This window comes from Microtus pennsylvanicus, chromosome 10 (genome assembly GCF_037038515.1).
Source record: "Microtus pennsylvanicus isolate mMicPen1 chromosome 10, mMicPen1.hap1, whole genome shotgun sequence".
In the NCBI taxonomy this organism is placed as follows: Eukaryota; Metazoa; Chordata; class Mammalia; order Rodentia; family Cricetidae; genus Microtus; species Microtus pennsylvanicus.
This window is the reverse complement of record NC_134588.1, coordinates 71,158,198-71,171,695: the sequence shown is the minus strand read 5'-3', so window position 1 is coordinate 71,171,695 and position 13,498 is coordinate 71,158,198. Positions and strand designations below refer to the sequence as shown.

Below are 13,498 nucleotides of genomic sequence, written 5' to 3'. Positions count from 1 at the left end.
GTTTAAAACCCAAGTCTGTTTTCCAGACCGCTTGTTGCTACTGACCGAGCACTTTAAAAGGCACACCACGGCCAGATAGAGCAACCCGAAGTGATAAGATCAGCCGTGTTGATTTTAATCCGACCTCAGCTGCATACACAGCTGACTTCAATAAAATCTGGCTTTCTGATTGGAAGGCAGATACAGTCTGTGTGCAGAAATTCAGTTTAAATAGTCCAGAGCCAGTGCCCTTCTTGCTAACGTATCTGTCTTCTACTCCTGAGTCCCTCTCTTGATGGCCCTGTGTTGTGACAACTTACTTGACCCATGGTTTTCATTCCTGGAAGATTATCTTAAAACTTCTCAGAGTGATCCCTGGAAATTAAGTCTTCACACTTGAAGAGGTGTTTGTACATAGTTTCATCGCTGTGTGTTTTTTTTTAACTGACTTTCATCTGCCTTGAGATAATGTTGTAAGCAGAACCTATAATTTACTCTCCTTAAGCTTTTCCTCATGGTAAACTCCTCTATTCATCGTGGGTTTAATTATAGCTCAGAGTGTAAGTGTGTGCATTACTCATCTAAGAGTGTGCTCATGTGGCAGCGAGAGGCTGCGCTGTGAAAGCAGCCTTGTCTTCTGCACGGGACGCAGTCCTCTGCCTCACCGCCAGCTCAGCCAGTGGGAGGATGGGGCAGAATATCGTTGTGACCCCCTTGGCTCAGTTTTTGCAATGAATTAGGTTAACTGCGTTTTTTATGACAGAGAGAGGGGGGGGGTTGCTGAAGAGATGTTCCAGTGGCTAAAAGCACTGGCTGCTCTTCCAAAGGACCTGGGTTAGTTCCCCAGCACCCACGTGGCTGACCACAACCATCTGTACCTCCAGTTCCAGGGAATCTGATGTCCTCCTCTGCCCTATACAGACACCAAGGCACACATGTGGTAGACTTACATACTTTCATGCAAAACACACACATAAAGTAAAAATAAATCTAAAAACAAAAGAGAAAAGAGAGAGAGAAAACAAATACTTGAAATAAAATTGAATGGGCCTTCATCTTCATTGCTGGATCTGTCAGATTCCGCTTCCCCCATCCCCCTTAACCCTTGTTCTTACGGTCACTTGTGAATTGAGGTCCATCTTAACAGTCCATGTCTTTTGAAATAGATTCATTTCTTTGTTTTGTGGGAAACTGAGCTCAAAGCCTCATAGCTAGTAGACAAGTGCTTTATGACAATGTTGTGTTTACATCCTTTTCATCTCCTCCTTTACCCTTCCAATTCCTTGTCCCTCCCCAGTCTCAAATTATGACTGTGTGTGTGTGTGTGTGTGTGTGTGTGTGTGTAAAACCTGCTGACTCTGAGTGTTGCCATCTGTGTATGTATTGGGACTAGATAAACTATCAAAGAACTTCTCCCTCTCCCAGCAGCCATTTATTGCCTGCAGCTCTTCACCTGTGGGTCAGGCCTTGTGAGATGCCCGCCATCCACACTTGTTTGTCAGTTTGGGTTGTCATGGTACAGGTCTTATTTAGTCAGTCGTATTTTTTTTATATTTAATGGGTGTACCCTTCCGATCATGTATGGTAGACATCATTTCCAGCAGATGGCCTCTTGATCTCACAGTCTTCCCATCTCCCCTTTCTGTGATGCGCCCTGAGCCTTAGGTGTTGGCGTGGTATTATGTGTATTTGTTGATGAGCGGGGAGAGCTACTGTGAGTAGCAGAGTCGGTGCAGAGACTACAGCTGGGAGTCTTAGACTGGTTTAAGACAGTGGCAGCCATAGTAGGCTCTCCTAGGACCCATGACCTCACCCGCCATGGGTGGTTGGCTGGGTTTATGGGACCGGGCATGAATTCCCTGCTATTGAGCAGGCCTTAAATCTAATTAAATGGCTGTTCGCTACTCGTAAGAAGTAAGTGCCACTATTGTACCCTTGGGGGCATTGTGCCAAAGCCACTCGTTGTAGTTCATGAACTTTACAGCTGGGTAGAACACTAGGTCATTTTTTAATGCACAGTAGGTTCACAGAACCTTCTCAATTCACATAGCATCTTATGGCCTTTTTAACATACTTTCCCACTTCCTGTTGTTATTGTATTTGTACTTTGTGTGCACGGATGTGTGGATATGTATACATACACATGCCCTAGTTCATATTTGAAAGTCGGAGGACAACTTGCAGGAGTGGGTTCTCTCCATCGTACACTTCCTGGGGATCAAATTCATGTCATCAGGCATCTTTACCTACTGAGCCTCCTTACTGACTCTCAGACTTTCTCTTTATATAAAATTTGATACATACAAATGAACATACTTGACACTACACAATTAGATTATCAAACATTGCTCCTAAGATCACCACACGGTGTGTAGTAGAGTGTGGTTGTTTGATACATACAAATGAACATACTTGACACTACACGATTAGATTATCAAACATTGCTCCTAAGATCACCACACGGTGTGTAGTAGAGTGTGGTTGTTTGATACATACAAATGAACATACTTGGCACTACACGATTAGATTATCAAACATTGTTCCTAAGATCACCACACGGTGTGTAGTAGAGTGTGGTTGTTTGAATGAGAATCCCCCATGGGCTCATGTGTTTGAACACGTGCTCCTTACTTGGTGGAACTGTTTGGGAAGGATAAGGAAGCATGGACTTGTGGGGGAGACCTGTTACTGTAGTGAGGCTTTGAGGTTCAAGAGTTAGCTCTCTCTGCCTCTCACTTGTGGAACGAATGTGAGTGAACGCTCAGCTAACTGTCCTGTTCTATGGCAGCTGCCATGCTCCCAGCCATGAGGGTCATGGTATTTTAATCCCAGCAATAGAAAGGTAACTAAGACATAGGAGAACGCCAAGAAACCATGCCTCTGAACTCGTCCCTTGTTCAGTTTCTTGTTTTACACCATGGCTGTGTCAGCAATATATTCTCTTTCCTGCTGGGTTCTCCCGTGACTTTTGAACTTGAGAATCTGCTCCTGCTGATATGCAGAGTCTCACAACCACATGGCTTCCCTCTAGGTAAGTTTGTTTGCTTCCAATTAGAGTATAGATAGATACACCACCATGGCTGTCACAGCGACCCTCTGATGTGTATACACCACTGCGTCTGTGGGTTTGCGTGCAGATGTTCTGCTCTATGGCAAGGGTGTGTTCAGTTGAGCCAAAGTCTGCATTCTTAATTAACATGTGTTTTTATTTTTAATTGAAGTGGCCATTGGATATATAACAAGGCACAGCGCAGCTCCGATATAGATGTGTGTAGGGATCAAAGCGCTAGCTGGTGTATCCTTTACCTCAGGCATCCACCGTCTATTTGTGTTTGGAACATTAGAAGAAAAGTTTGCTACTAGATATTTTGAAATATTTAATGAATTCTTGTCAACTATACTGTAGTTGCCCTGATGTGACACAGGACATTAAAACTGACTCCTGTTATTTAGTTGCACCCCTGAGAGATGTTATCTAGAAAAGCTTTCTCCTGAGTTCTTGCCTTCTCAAATGAACGATTCTGCTGAGAGGCAAGGAGAGTTTAAGCGGAGGTTTACTGAGCAAAGCATAGCAAAGCAGTAGTGTGCTCAAGGGAGTAACTGGAGTGGGCTGACCAAAGGAGGAACATCATTCCATGTTGTGCATTTTAGGGAAGTTTGCAATTTTTAAATGGGTGGTATGTTAATGGGCTACAGTGACTTTCTTCTTTCCCAAATCGTGATGTGTGGCTTCTCTCTCTTAGGGCCTTTCTGCCGATGATCCACGGGTGGAGGGAAGGAGGGAGAGGGTCTAAAACACAATGCAAACGATAATGGAGCCACAGTCTTCTGAGGGCACCCCCGTTAGCATGCATGTGTGGCAACTAGCAACGTGCCCTGCTGCCTTAGTTCCTGGTACAGCAGGAAGACCCTACTGCAGTATCAACAATGTCTAAGCACAAAAGGCTGGCACAGCTGCCAAGATACAGTTGCACTTTCCTCGCCTCCCTTACTAGCTCTTTGCCCAACCAGGAAACACAGATCTGGTGATAGAACTTAATTTGCTAGGCTCCCTCACATCCAACCCCTTATCTACCTGGCTCATACCCACTAACCAGTCTGTCTTCATACCCAGCTCTCAGAGCCGCTGTTCTGCTCTCCACTGCTAAGATCCCAGTGTTGGGCGCCATTTGTAGTAATATGGGCGGCGGCAGGGCTGTGTCCCCAATACCCCAGCCGCCGGCCCTGCCCGGCTAGCTTATGCCCCGAAATAATTACACAGACGCTGTATTCTTTTAAACACTGCTTGGCCCTTAGCTCTAGCCCTTACTGGCTAATTCTGATATCCCTATCAACCCATCTCTAACAATCTGTGAGCACCGGTCTTACCGGGAAGATTCTAGCCTAAGTCCATCCTGGGTCGGAGCAGGTAGCATGGCGTCTCTCCTGCGTCTGCTCCGGAGAGGAGAGCTGCGGAGTCTGACCTCACTTCCTCTTCCTCCCAGCGTTTTGTTCTGTTTACTCCTCCCACCTATCTCCTAACCAATGAGCCAAGCAGTTTCTTTTAATTTAACCAATGACCTTCCTCCATCAGTAGCTAGCACATACGGGGGAGAAATCTCAGCATTTGACATCCAGCACCTGCCTATGCTGAGCTCAGCACCTTCCTGTCCACCCATGGCACTGCAAAGTACAGAATTTCCCTCCTTCCTTTATAAAGACTGGTGTGTTCTCCAATGTATTTGAACATACTTATCTGCAGTGTGTAGAAATCAGATTTTCCCAAGTCCTTATCTCTGCCAAGTTTTTTTTTTGTTTAGCATTTACTTTTGTCAGTTGGATTGTTATTTTTCCCAATTTTGACAAAACTAAGTGTTTTAATTTTTATTTCTGTCTCTTAGAAATGTCTATTTGTGTCTTTCTAGTGGATTATTAGTCTTTTTCCTATTAATTCATAAGACTTTCTGTTTGGGCTCTAAGATTTGGTTAGTTTTACATGATCTAGATATTATTTCTTAGTTTATAAACATGAACTGCCATTCAGACTCTAAAGATTTTATTTTTGCACGGAAGAAAAGGAAGAGGGTTGGGGAAGGAGGAAGGGAAGGGAGAAAGAAAGGAAGGAAGAGGGAAGGAGGAGGGGGAGGAAAAGAGAGTGGAGGAAGTCTCTTTTTCCGTAACCTCAGAGTGATGTTTTCTTGCTAGTGAGGTGAATTACTCTAAAAGTTTTGTCACTGTGTAGTCTCATCTTGGTTCTGACCAATATTTTTACAGTGACTTAGGAGTAAAATCATCCCTAAGCATTCATATGATGGAGGAAGGTCATTGGTTAAGTAATAAAGAAACTGCTTGGCCTCATAGGTTAAAACATAGGTGGGAGGAGAAAACAGAACAGAATGCTGGAAGAGGAAGTGAGGTAAGATGCCTCAGACAGAAGCCATGCTCCCCTCTCCTGGGCAGACGCACGCAATGAAGCAAGCCGCCAGGTCAGACATGCTGAATCTTTCCCAGTAAGACAGGTGCTACACAGTTTATTAGAGATGGGTTGATCGGGATATCAGAATTAGCCGGGCGATGGTGGCGCACACCTTTAATCCCAGCACTTGGGAGGCAGAGGCAGGCAGATCTCTGTGAGTTCGAGACCAGCCTGGTCTACAAGAGCTAGTTCCAGGACAGGCTCCAAAGCCACAGAGAAACCCTGTCTCGAAAAACCAAAAAAAAGAATTAGCCAGTAAGGGCTAGAGCTAATGGGCCAAGCAGTGTTTAAAAGAATATAGTGTCCGTGTAATTATTTCGGGGCATAAGCTAGCAGGCGGCCGGGGTGCTGGGGACGCAGTCCACCGCTCATATTACAACATTTATATAGTTATTTTTATTATAAATAATAGCCTGATAACACAGAGAGAATCCCGGATAACATTTTGAGTTATTTGGGGTTTCCCCTACTCCTCCTGGGCAGGGAAAAGAGTGGCTCTGAGATCAGGCCCAGGGCACCAGGAGCACGGAGCACGGTACCACTGAGTACACCCAGCTCCTGGAACGCTGCCTTTCTGCGGCACTGCTGCTCTCTGATGAGTAACCCTGTTCATTTTTACCCGGGCTTTATTCTCCTTAGTGAATGTGATAGAGATGCAGATTTCTGTTGGCCACGCATTGTCACATGACCTGCTCAGGGGTTAGCCTGTCATTGTCCAACAGATGTGCACTTAGAAGGAAGTCTACTCCCCAAAGAATTTTTATTCTAGGTAGGAACAGAGACAATGTCATCAAATACAATCATGAAATAAAATATCACTTCTTATCATCTAGGAGATGGGGGCAGGAGGGAGAGGTGGCATGTCGCAGGGTGGATCTCCTGAATGTGGCTGTTTCTGGCTTCGTGGTGCCTGTTTTCAGTTCTTCGTGCTTAGGGGAGGGTGACCAGCTGCTCTGCATTAGCCTCTCACTTGGAGATTTGTGTCGTGGGCTCCCAGGGCTACGTCACCCTTCTCAAGACTTCACAGATAATTTCATATTTATACAAGGCTGGTGTCCTTGGAAACTTGCTCCGTGGTGTTTGGGTTATGAGCCTTACGGGCAGAACCTTCAACTCTGTTGCATTAAGTAACACCAGAATGTTCCATTTCTAGAACAATGATGTTGACCTGAGCAATATGTGAGATAAAGTTAACCTCTTAACTTTGCTAGATTTTATGGAATTACTCAATTTATTATTACATAAATATATATTTTTTTAATTCCAAACTTTATGTAGTTTGTAAGCACATTTCATTTCTGTGTCTTATTTCAGCGCTGGACCCAAAGGAGACAACATCTATGAATGGAGGTCAACTATATTGGGGCCCCCAGGATCTGTGTATGAAGGAGGGGTGTTCTTTCTTGACATCACCTTTTCACCAGACTATCCGTTTAAACCCCCCAAGGTCAGTATGATGCATTTATCTGTTTTTAGCAATGTGTATTGTGTGTGTACATGCTGAACGTATGCCTAGGGATGTGTATCTGCTCTGTTGGTGTAAGCAGCTTCCCAGGGGCCGCCATGCTTCAAAGGAGACAAATGGGAGACATTATACATTGTTCCTCCACCTCGGCTTTCACCCGTTTCATTGCTCCTCCTTGTTATCTCCTCTCTGTAATACAGAAAATGTCATGTCTTATGGGCCAAATGGGAAAGTGGGGTTGGACACAGGCAGAGGAGGTTGCCACATCTGCAGGACTCTGCTACCTGAACAGCTTGGCTGCTCACATGAAGCCCAGAGAAACTGCAGCAATATCAACAAGATTCATATGGAAATATTTTGAGGACTGGGAGGATAACTTGTTGATGAAATCCTGGGTTTAAGTGCTAATTCCAAATATGTGTTTATACATATATATGTATTTTTAATAGCCCATTAATGAAATTAACTTTTTTCATGCCTGACACAGTAAGAGTACAATACAGTCGGAGCATTGCACTGTCTTTTATTAAGATGAGGTGGCATACTTTAAAGTACCTTGTCATTGATCTCTGCCCCTGCAATTAGCACTTATTCTCCATTCTGGCAGAGGAGAGACCCTGAGGTTACTGGCTGTGTCTTCAGTCACCTGGAAAAGTCCCATCTACCTCTGAGTTGTCGTTTGCATGGAAAGGAACAGGCATCTGCGCTGTGTTTAACTTCACCCCATTGTCCATGGCCTTCCCCGCTCTTTGTTCTTGGCTTTCTTCCTTCCAGTCCACTGATGCCCAGAGAGCATTTGATGCCAAAAAAGTAGCAACTCCAGCAGCTTATCAGCAAAGTGTGGGGGACAAATCAGGGTGTCAGGATTTAAGCTGGGAAGTCAACCCCAAACCTTTTACCGCATTACCCAGCGTGCTTATGCAAGCCTACAGGACTGCTGGTGCCGAGGCCACCTAGACCCCGTTTGCTGGGTTTCCATGATAAAACTGTAGTGAATCTCATGCTTCCTTTCCCCGTCTGCTGGACAGCAACCATTTGTCCTTCCATTCTACTTTGGAATAGCTTGTAAGTCACCTGGAGTACCTGCTGTCCTTGTAGGGGCGTGAGGGCCTTCCTCTGGCAGCCCCTCCAGCTAGGGTATAGAGTAAAGAAGAGGAAATGTATTCAGGAGCCTGGGCTGCTCTTAAGTCCGGTGTGACCTGTTCATCCACCTGTGTGACAACGGCTTTAGATCAGGCAATGCTAAAAGTAAGAAGTATTAAATTGGGTAAAAGAATTTAGTGTTTGAAGAGGCCTTGACACAATGGGAGAATAAGCCAAAATCGCAGAGATGGAGGGGACCAAAGAGATGGCTCAGAGGCTAAGAGTAGTGCCTGCTGCTCTTCCAGAAGACGCAGGTTTGTTTCCCAGAACCACATAGTGCTAAGTTGTCTAAAATTCCAGTTCCAGTAGATCCAGCATGCTCATCTGGCCTCCATGGCTCTGCCTGCCATGTGGTGTACAGACATCTATCCAGCCAAAATACCCATACACATAAAATAAAAATAAATCGATAGAGATGGCATTTGCCATATCTAAGTATAGGAAGCATAAAAAAAGTCATGATAATCAAGATGGAAAGGCGAGACCTCCTTTATAGTCATATAAATAGGATTTATGGGCTGGGCGGCTGGGGCTCTTGTTCCTTTAAGGAGATGGTTTTAGGAGTGTTGTTTCTGAGCTAGTCACCTCCGGAACTTCCATCAACCTTTGGAATAGGAGGGAGTTGTGAGCATCTTTGGTCAGCTGACTTTGTTCTCTCTTGGGGCCCTCAGTGGGGTGCTCTCTGTTAGAATAGGAACTCAGGTGAGGCCTGGCAAGGCTTCCAGCTGCATTTCATCAGCAGTCTTCAGACCATATACTCTGCAGCAAACAATCCAGCGCCACCCTGCAGGGCTTACCTTGAGACCAGAGCTCAGGAGGAATGCGCCAGGGATAGATGTGCCAGGACCTCGGTGGGGGCCAGCTCACCCTTCATCCTGGATGACTGAACGGGACGGAAGGAGAAGCACGAAGCTGTTGGCTACAGGGATGTAGATGTCTGTTCTTCATGAGAAAACCCTGACTCACTTTGAAACTGCCCACTTTTGATTGGCTCCACTTCCAAGACACTGGCTTCCCTTCATCCAAAGTGTCCAAGGAAAGCTGAATTACACGGAATCCTTCCACTGGCAGAAGTGAGGTGGACAGTCTGTATGGGAAAATTTGACTTTGGCAGCTGGAATCACAATTTAACCATTCATTTCCCAGAATCATATAGGAAATTTGAAAAAGCAAAGTGTTGCCTTCTAAGCTCCAGTTTCAGAGCTGGGTGTTGAAGGTTGGTCCCTTAAAGGAGACAGCAGTTAGCCCAAACCAGGCTTTTGTTTGCCTTTAAAGTGCTTGTCCAGGCCTCTCCAGCCCCTCTTCCCCCTACCATCCACCTTCAGGGTTACCTGTATCCTTTGCCCACCTCTCTCACCTGGTGCATCTCTTCCACTTAGTGCAGCATGTCCTGGTACTGTGAAAACTGAAGTATCTGTTTAGATGCCCATGCCAAGAATATCAGTCAAGACACGACATGTTGTTACTGTTGCTGCTGCAAGCTCTGCTTCAGCCCTTCAGTGAGAAAGATAACTTGCAGCAGAGCTAACTGCAACTTGGAGGGTCTGGGAGGGAGCGAGAGCATCATGTCCTGCTTTGTGAGCATAGGGAGGGCCGCATCAACTTGAAGACACCACATTTCAGTACCTAGTTTTTCAAAAATCAGTTAGTTCATTTACTCAACAATAATATTTCTCTGTGACGGTGCCTGTTGAATGGGCGTCTGTCTAGGAATAGCACATTAATACCAAAAACGGGAGTGTAATAAACTGTTGGTTTTTATATCTAAATGGTTTTTAGTGCCATTTGTATTTTGTAGTACAGAGAAATAGTTTGTGTTAGGATTCAGATATCTGCTTATTTATGAAGGAGAAGTAGCTTTGTATTTTGCTGGGGATTATATTTTCTTATTTATATTGTAAACATTTCTATTCTCAAAATTTGTGCTTATAAGATTTTAATTTTGCATTCTGCTATAGAATAAAAAGCAGTTGTAACAAGAAGAAAGAAGAAAATGTACCTATAATTTAATCACCAAAATAGACTGTTCACACAGTTTCAGTCTGTCCCTTTGGAGATTTTTGTTCTTTTTTATTTTGTATATGTGCATGTTGATATGTATCATGCTGACACACATGCACACACTGTTATCAGAACAGTTCCTCACTCTCCATGACTTCATGACTATTGTGTTTTCTCCTGGTGCTACATATTTCCAGTGGGCATGTCACTGTATTACAGTTCCAGAACCTACATAACACTCCATTGTGTAACTGTACCAAAATAGATTGCTCTCCTGTGGTTGAACACTTGGGGTCCTGTCAGTACTTGTATTATAGTTGGTGATGTGGTGGCATCCTGAAAATTAGCATTCTTTGTGTTCTTGTACATTTATTCCCTGAGGCTAAATTTGTTGATATGAAATTTCTGAGTGGGTAGGTAAACTTGCACAGTTATAGAGGGTTTTTTTTTTTTAATAAAGGTTGACAAATTTACCCTCCGGAAAAGCTACAAGTTCACATCATGGCCATCGCCATGTGACGATGGGACAGAATTTCCCTATTCTACCCTCAGGGGTTTTTTTTTTTGAATCTCTAAAAGTCTGAAGTATGAAAATGACACCCCCAGTTGTTCTAACCTGTGCTGACTTGACACCAGTAAGGAGTGGGATGGTTTGCATTTTCCTGTGTCCTCTTCCCCACTTGTCCATTTGGTGAAAGAATGTCAAACTACTTTTCCTGAAGGTGCCACTCCACATAAAACCACCAGGAGATGTAGTAACAGACTGTGTTAAATTCTTGTACCTGTACTCTTTCTTTAAAAGAAAACAAAACCAGAAAACACTTTGAAAGTATCAGACATTCTATCCGATGCCTTGTGTTCCAGAGACTTTAATAACACACATCTTAATTAACGGGTGAGGCTAAATAACTGGTCAGCTGTTTCTCTGTAGAATAGAAACACATAGCTTCCTCTGCTTTCCCGGGGAGCTGCAAATTTTATACAATAGGAGTGAGCTTTCGGGCCCTTGGCAATTAAGTCTGCTTGTTATTTATGCTTGTTCAGGCAGCCTGTCCACACAGCAGGCATGCTGTGTCAGTATTCACACCCATGACTAGTAACTATCTTTATAGGCAATGGTATATATCAGTGGACGTTCTCCAAAAAGCAATGGTAAAGTGTATACCTAGGGTATTTTTTAAACAATATTAAAGTTACATATATACATAGTATTTGTATATGCAAAATTAAGAAAAATACCAAGGTATCAGTAAATGACCCAATAGGTAAAGGCACTTGCCACCAAGTGTGGCAGCCTGAATGTGATCCCTGGGACCCACACAGTAGGAGAAAAACAACGCATGCAAGTTATTTTTTTGTCTCCACTTATGCCTTGGTACAGACATGCATACATGCATGCACGTGTGTGCACACGCACACACACAGACACACTAAATAAATAAATGTTAGAGTGTGATTACATTTTTTTAAAGAATAATATTAAAAAGCTTTTTAAATGTAGTTTTTTTTATTAAAGTTACCAAGTACATCTTAAACTACATCTGAGTTAATCTGAAGTGTGTCTTATTTGGAGAGGCTGGACAGTGGTTTCCTTTTTCAGATCTAAACAAGTTGTTTAATAATGGAAAGATGTTATCTATGCTAGAACAACAAGAGAGACTGCTGAAATCACTGGGGAATACATTTATGTATTTATGGTTCTTGTTAGGTTTTGCTTTAAAGGGCTGGGTGAAAAAGTCTCCCTGGGAAAAAGGAAGGTGATCAGTTAGTAAGAAATAGTGATACCCAGCATTTGGAAGCCCAGAGTACTCTAACTAAAGCTCAGAAAAGAGCTGTGTAACCACCTCCTGCCTAGGCGATTGTGCTTTACCTGTCGTCGCACACACACACACACACACACAAAGGGTGTGTATGCCTCCTGTAATTTTTACAAAGAACTGGTGTAAAGCCAGCTGCCAACTCCTGAACACCAGCCTTGCATAGAGAACAGATGGTTGTCATGAAGTCACATGAGTTTATAAATTTTTTTTTCAAGTTTGCCCAGGACCCAGTCCCTTCTATGTATTGAATTGACTACTTGTAATCTCTCCTTGAATGTAGACAGTCATCTCAAACTATTGACCATAAGCCCTCACTGCATCCCAGCAGACCACATCACCCACCTCCCCTCTCTCACTGCATCCCCGCAGACCACATCACCCACCTCCCCTCTCTCACTGCATCCCTGCAGACCACATCACCTGTCTTCCCTTCTTTTCAGCGGCCTCACCTCTTTCCTATTGGCTCAGACTGAAACCTTGCAACCATACTGGATCCTCTCACGCACACCATCCCAGGCCAGTCCTGACTCAGTCCTCATCATCTCCCTCTCTTGTCTGGTCTCTTCCTCTACAAAGCCTGACCATACCCAGCTCCAAGTAATGGTGGAGGTCTCTGTGTAGCTGTTCTCTGCTTCAAACCCTCCAGGGGCTTCCAGCTTGTTGAATGAACACCAGAATCTCGATGCAGAGTCCCTGCCCTCTCCCCAGTCAGGCGCCCACACCTGCTGCTTCCCCCCCCCGGACCCTGGCGTTTGTTCTTCCTTCTTCCTGCTTTTGAATTTTCCCAGAAATGTATCTGCCTCACGCCACTCCCCCTCCATTTTTATTCAAATGCCACCTCAAAGAGGCTTTCCTATGTGATAAATTCCAGTGTCCCTCAGTTCCCTAAAACCTTCTTACCGTGACCTTCGGATGCTTTAGCATTTCTTGCTCATGCATTATGTATGTCTTTGTCTGTTGTTTCCCTTCCTGCAGTTCTCACCAAAACTCCATAAAGACAGGATTTCTCTCTGGGAAATCATACAAGTCCTCTGGAAAGAAAATGTGGATTATTTCCCACTTTATAGATAAGAAAACCAAGGCCTTTGAAGGTTAAGTGACTGCAGGAAATGGTAGCTCAGCTGGAACCCAGCACAATTCCAAACTGAGTTTTTCTTACATCCTTGGAGAAGGACTGCTTCTTTGTTTATTTTTGTTTTATTTTTGTTTTTTTCAAGTCAAGCTTTGTCTATATAGCATCTCCGGCTGCTCACTTTGTGGACCAGGCTGGCTTCGAACTCACAGAGATGCGCCCGCCTCTACAGTATTAAAGGTGCATGCCACCACTGCGCGACTTGAGGACCACTTCTTAAATTCCATGTTCTGGGTCAGCTAATTACATCACACTATTCAGAGATGGCAAGTCAAGATCTGATCCAGGGAAGAAAGACTATTTAAAAGAGAGTTTGGGTGCCTGTTCTGGAATTTTCCAAGAGCTTTTCTTTCCAGAAGCGTGGGAAGAAGGACGTTGGAGAGAAGCCTCAGTGGTCAAGAGGACCTGCTGCTCCTGCAGCAGTTCCCAACACACACTTCCAACAGCTCACAGCTGCCTGAAACTCAAGCTCCGGGAGAGCCAGCATCCTCTCTGGCCTTGCC

General features: G+C 44.2%; 1 protein-coding gene across 1 annotated transcript in view; it reads left to right on the top strand.

The window, feature by feature from the left end:
• LOC142858838 (ubiquitin-conjugating enzyme E2 E2) overlaps positions 1-13,498 on the top strand; it is a 280,577-nt gene that overhangs the window by 202,378 nt on the left and 64,701 nt on the right. The window contains exon 4 of the mRNA XM_075988655.1: positions 6,749-6,881. Coding sequence (XP_075844770.1) covers positions 6,749-6,881 — 133 coding nt within the window. The remainder of the gene's footprint in view (positions 1-6,748; positions 6,882-13,498) is intronic.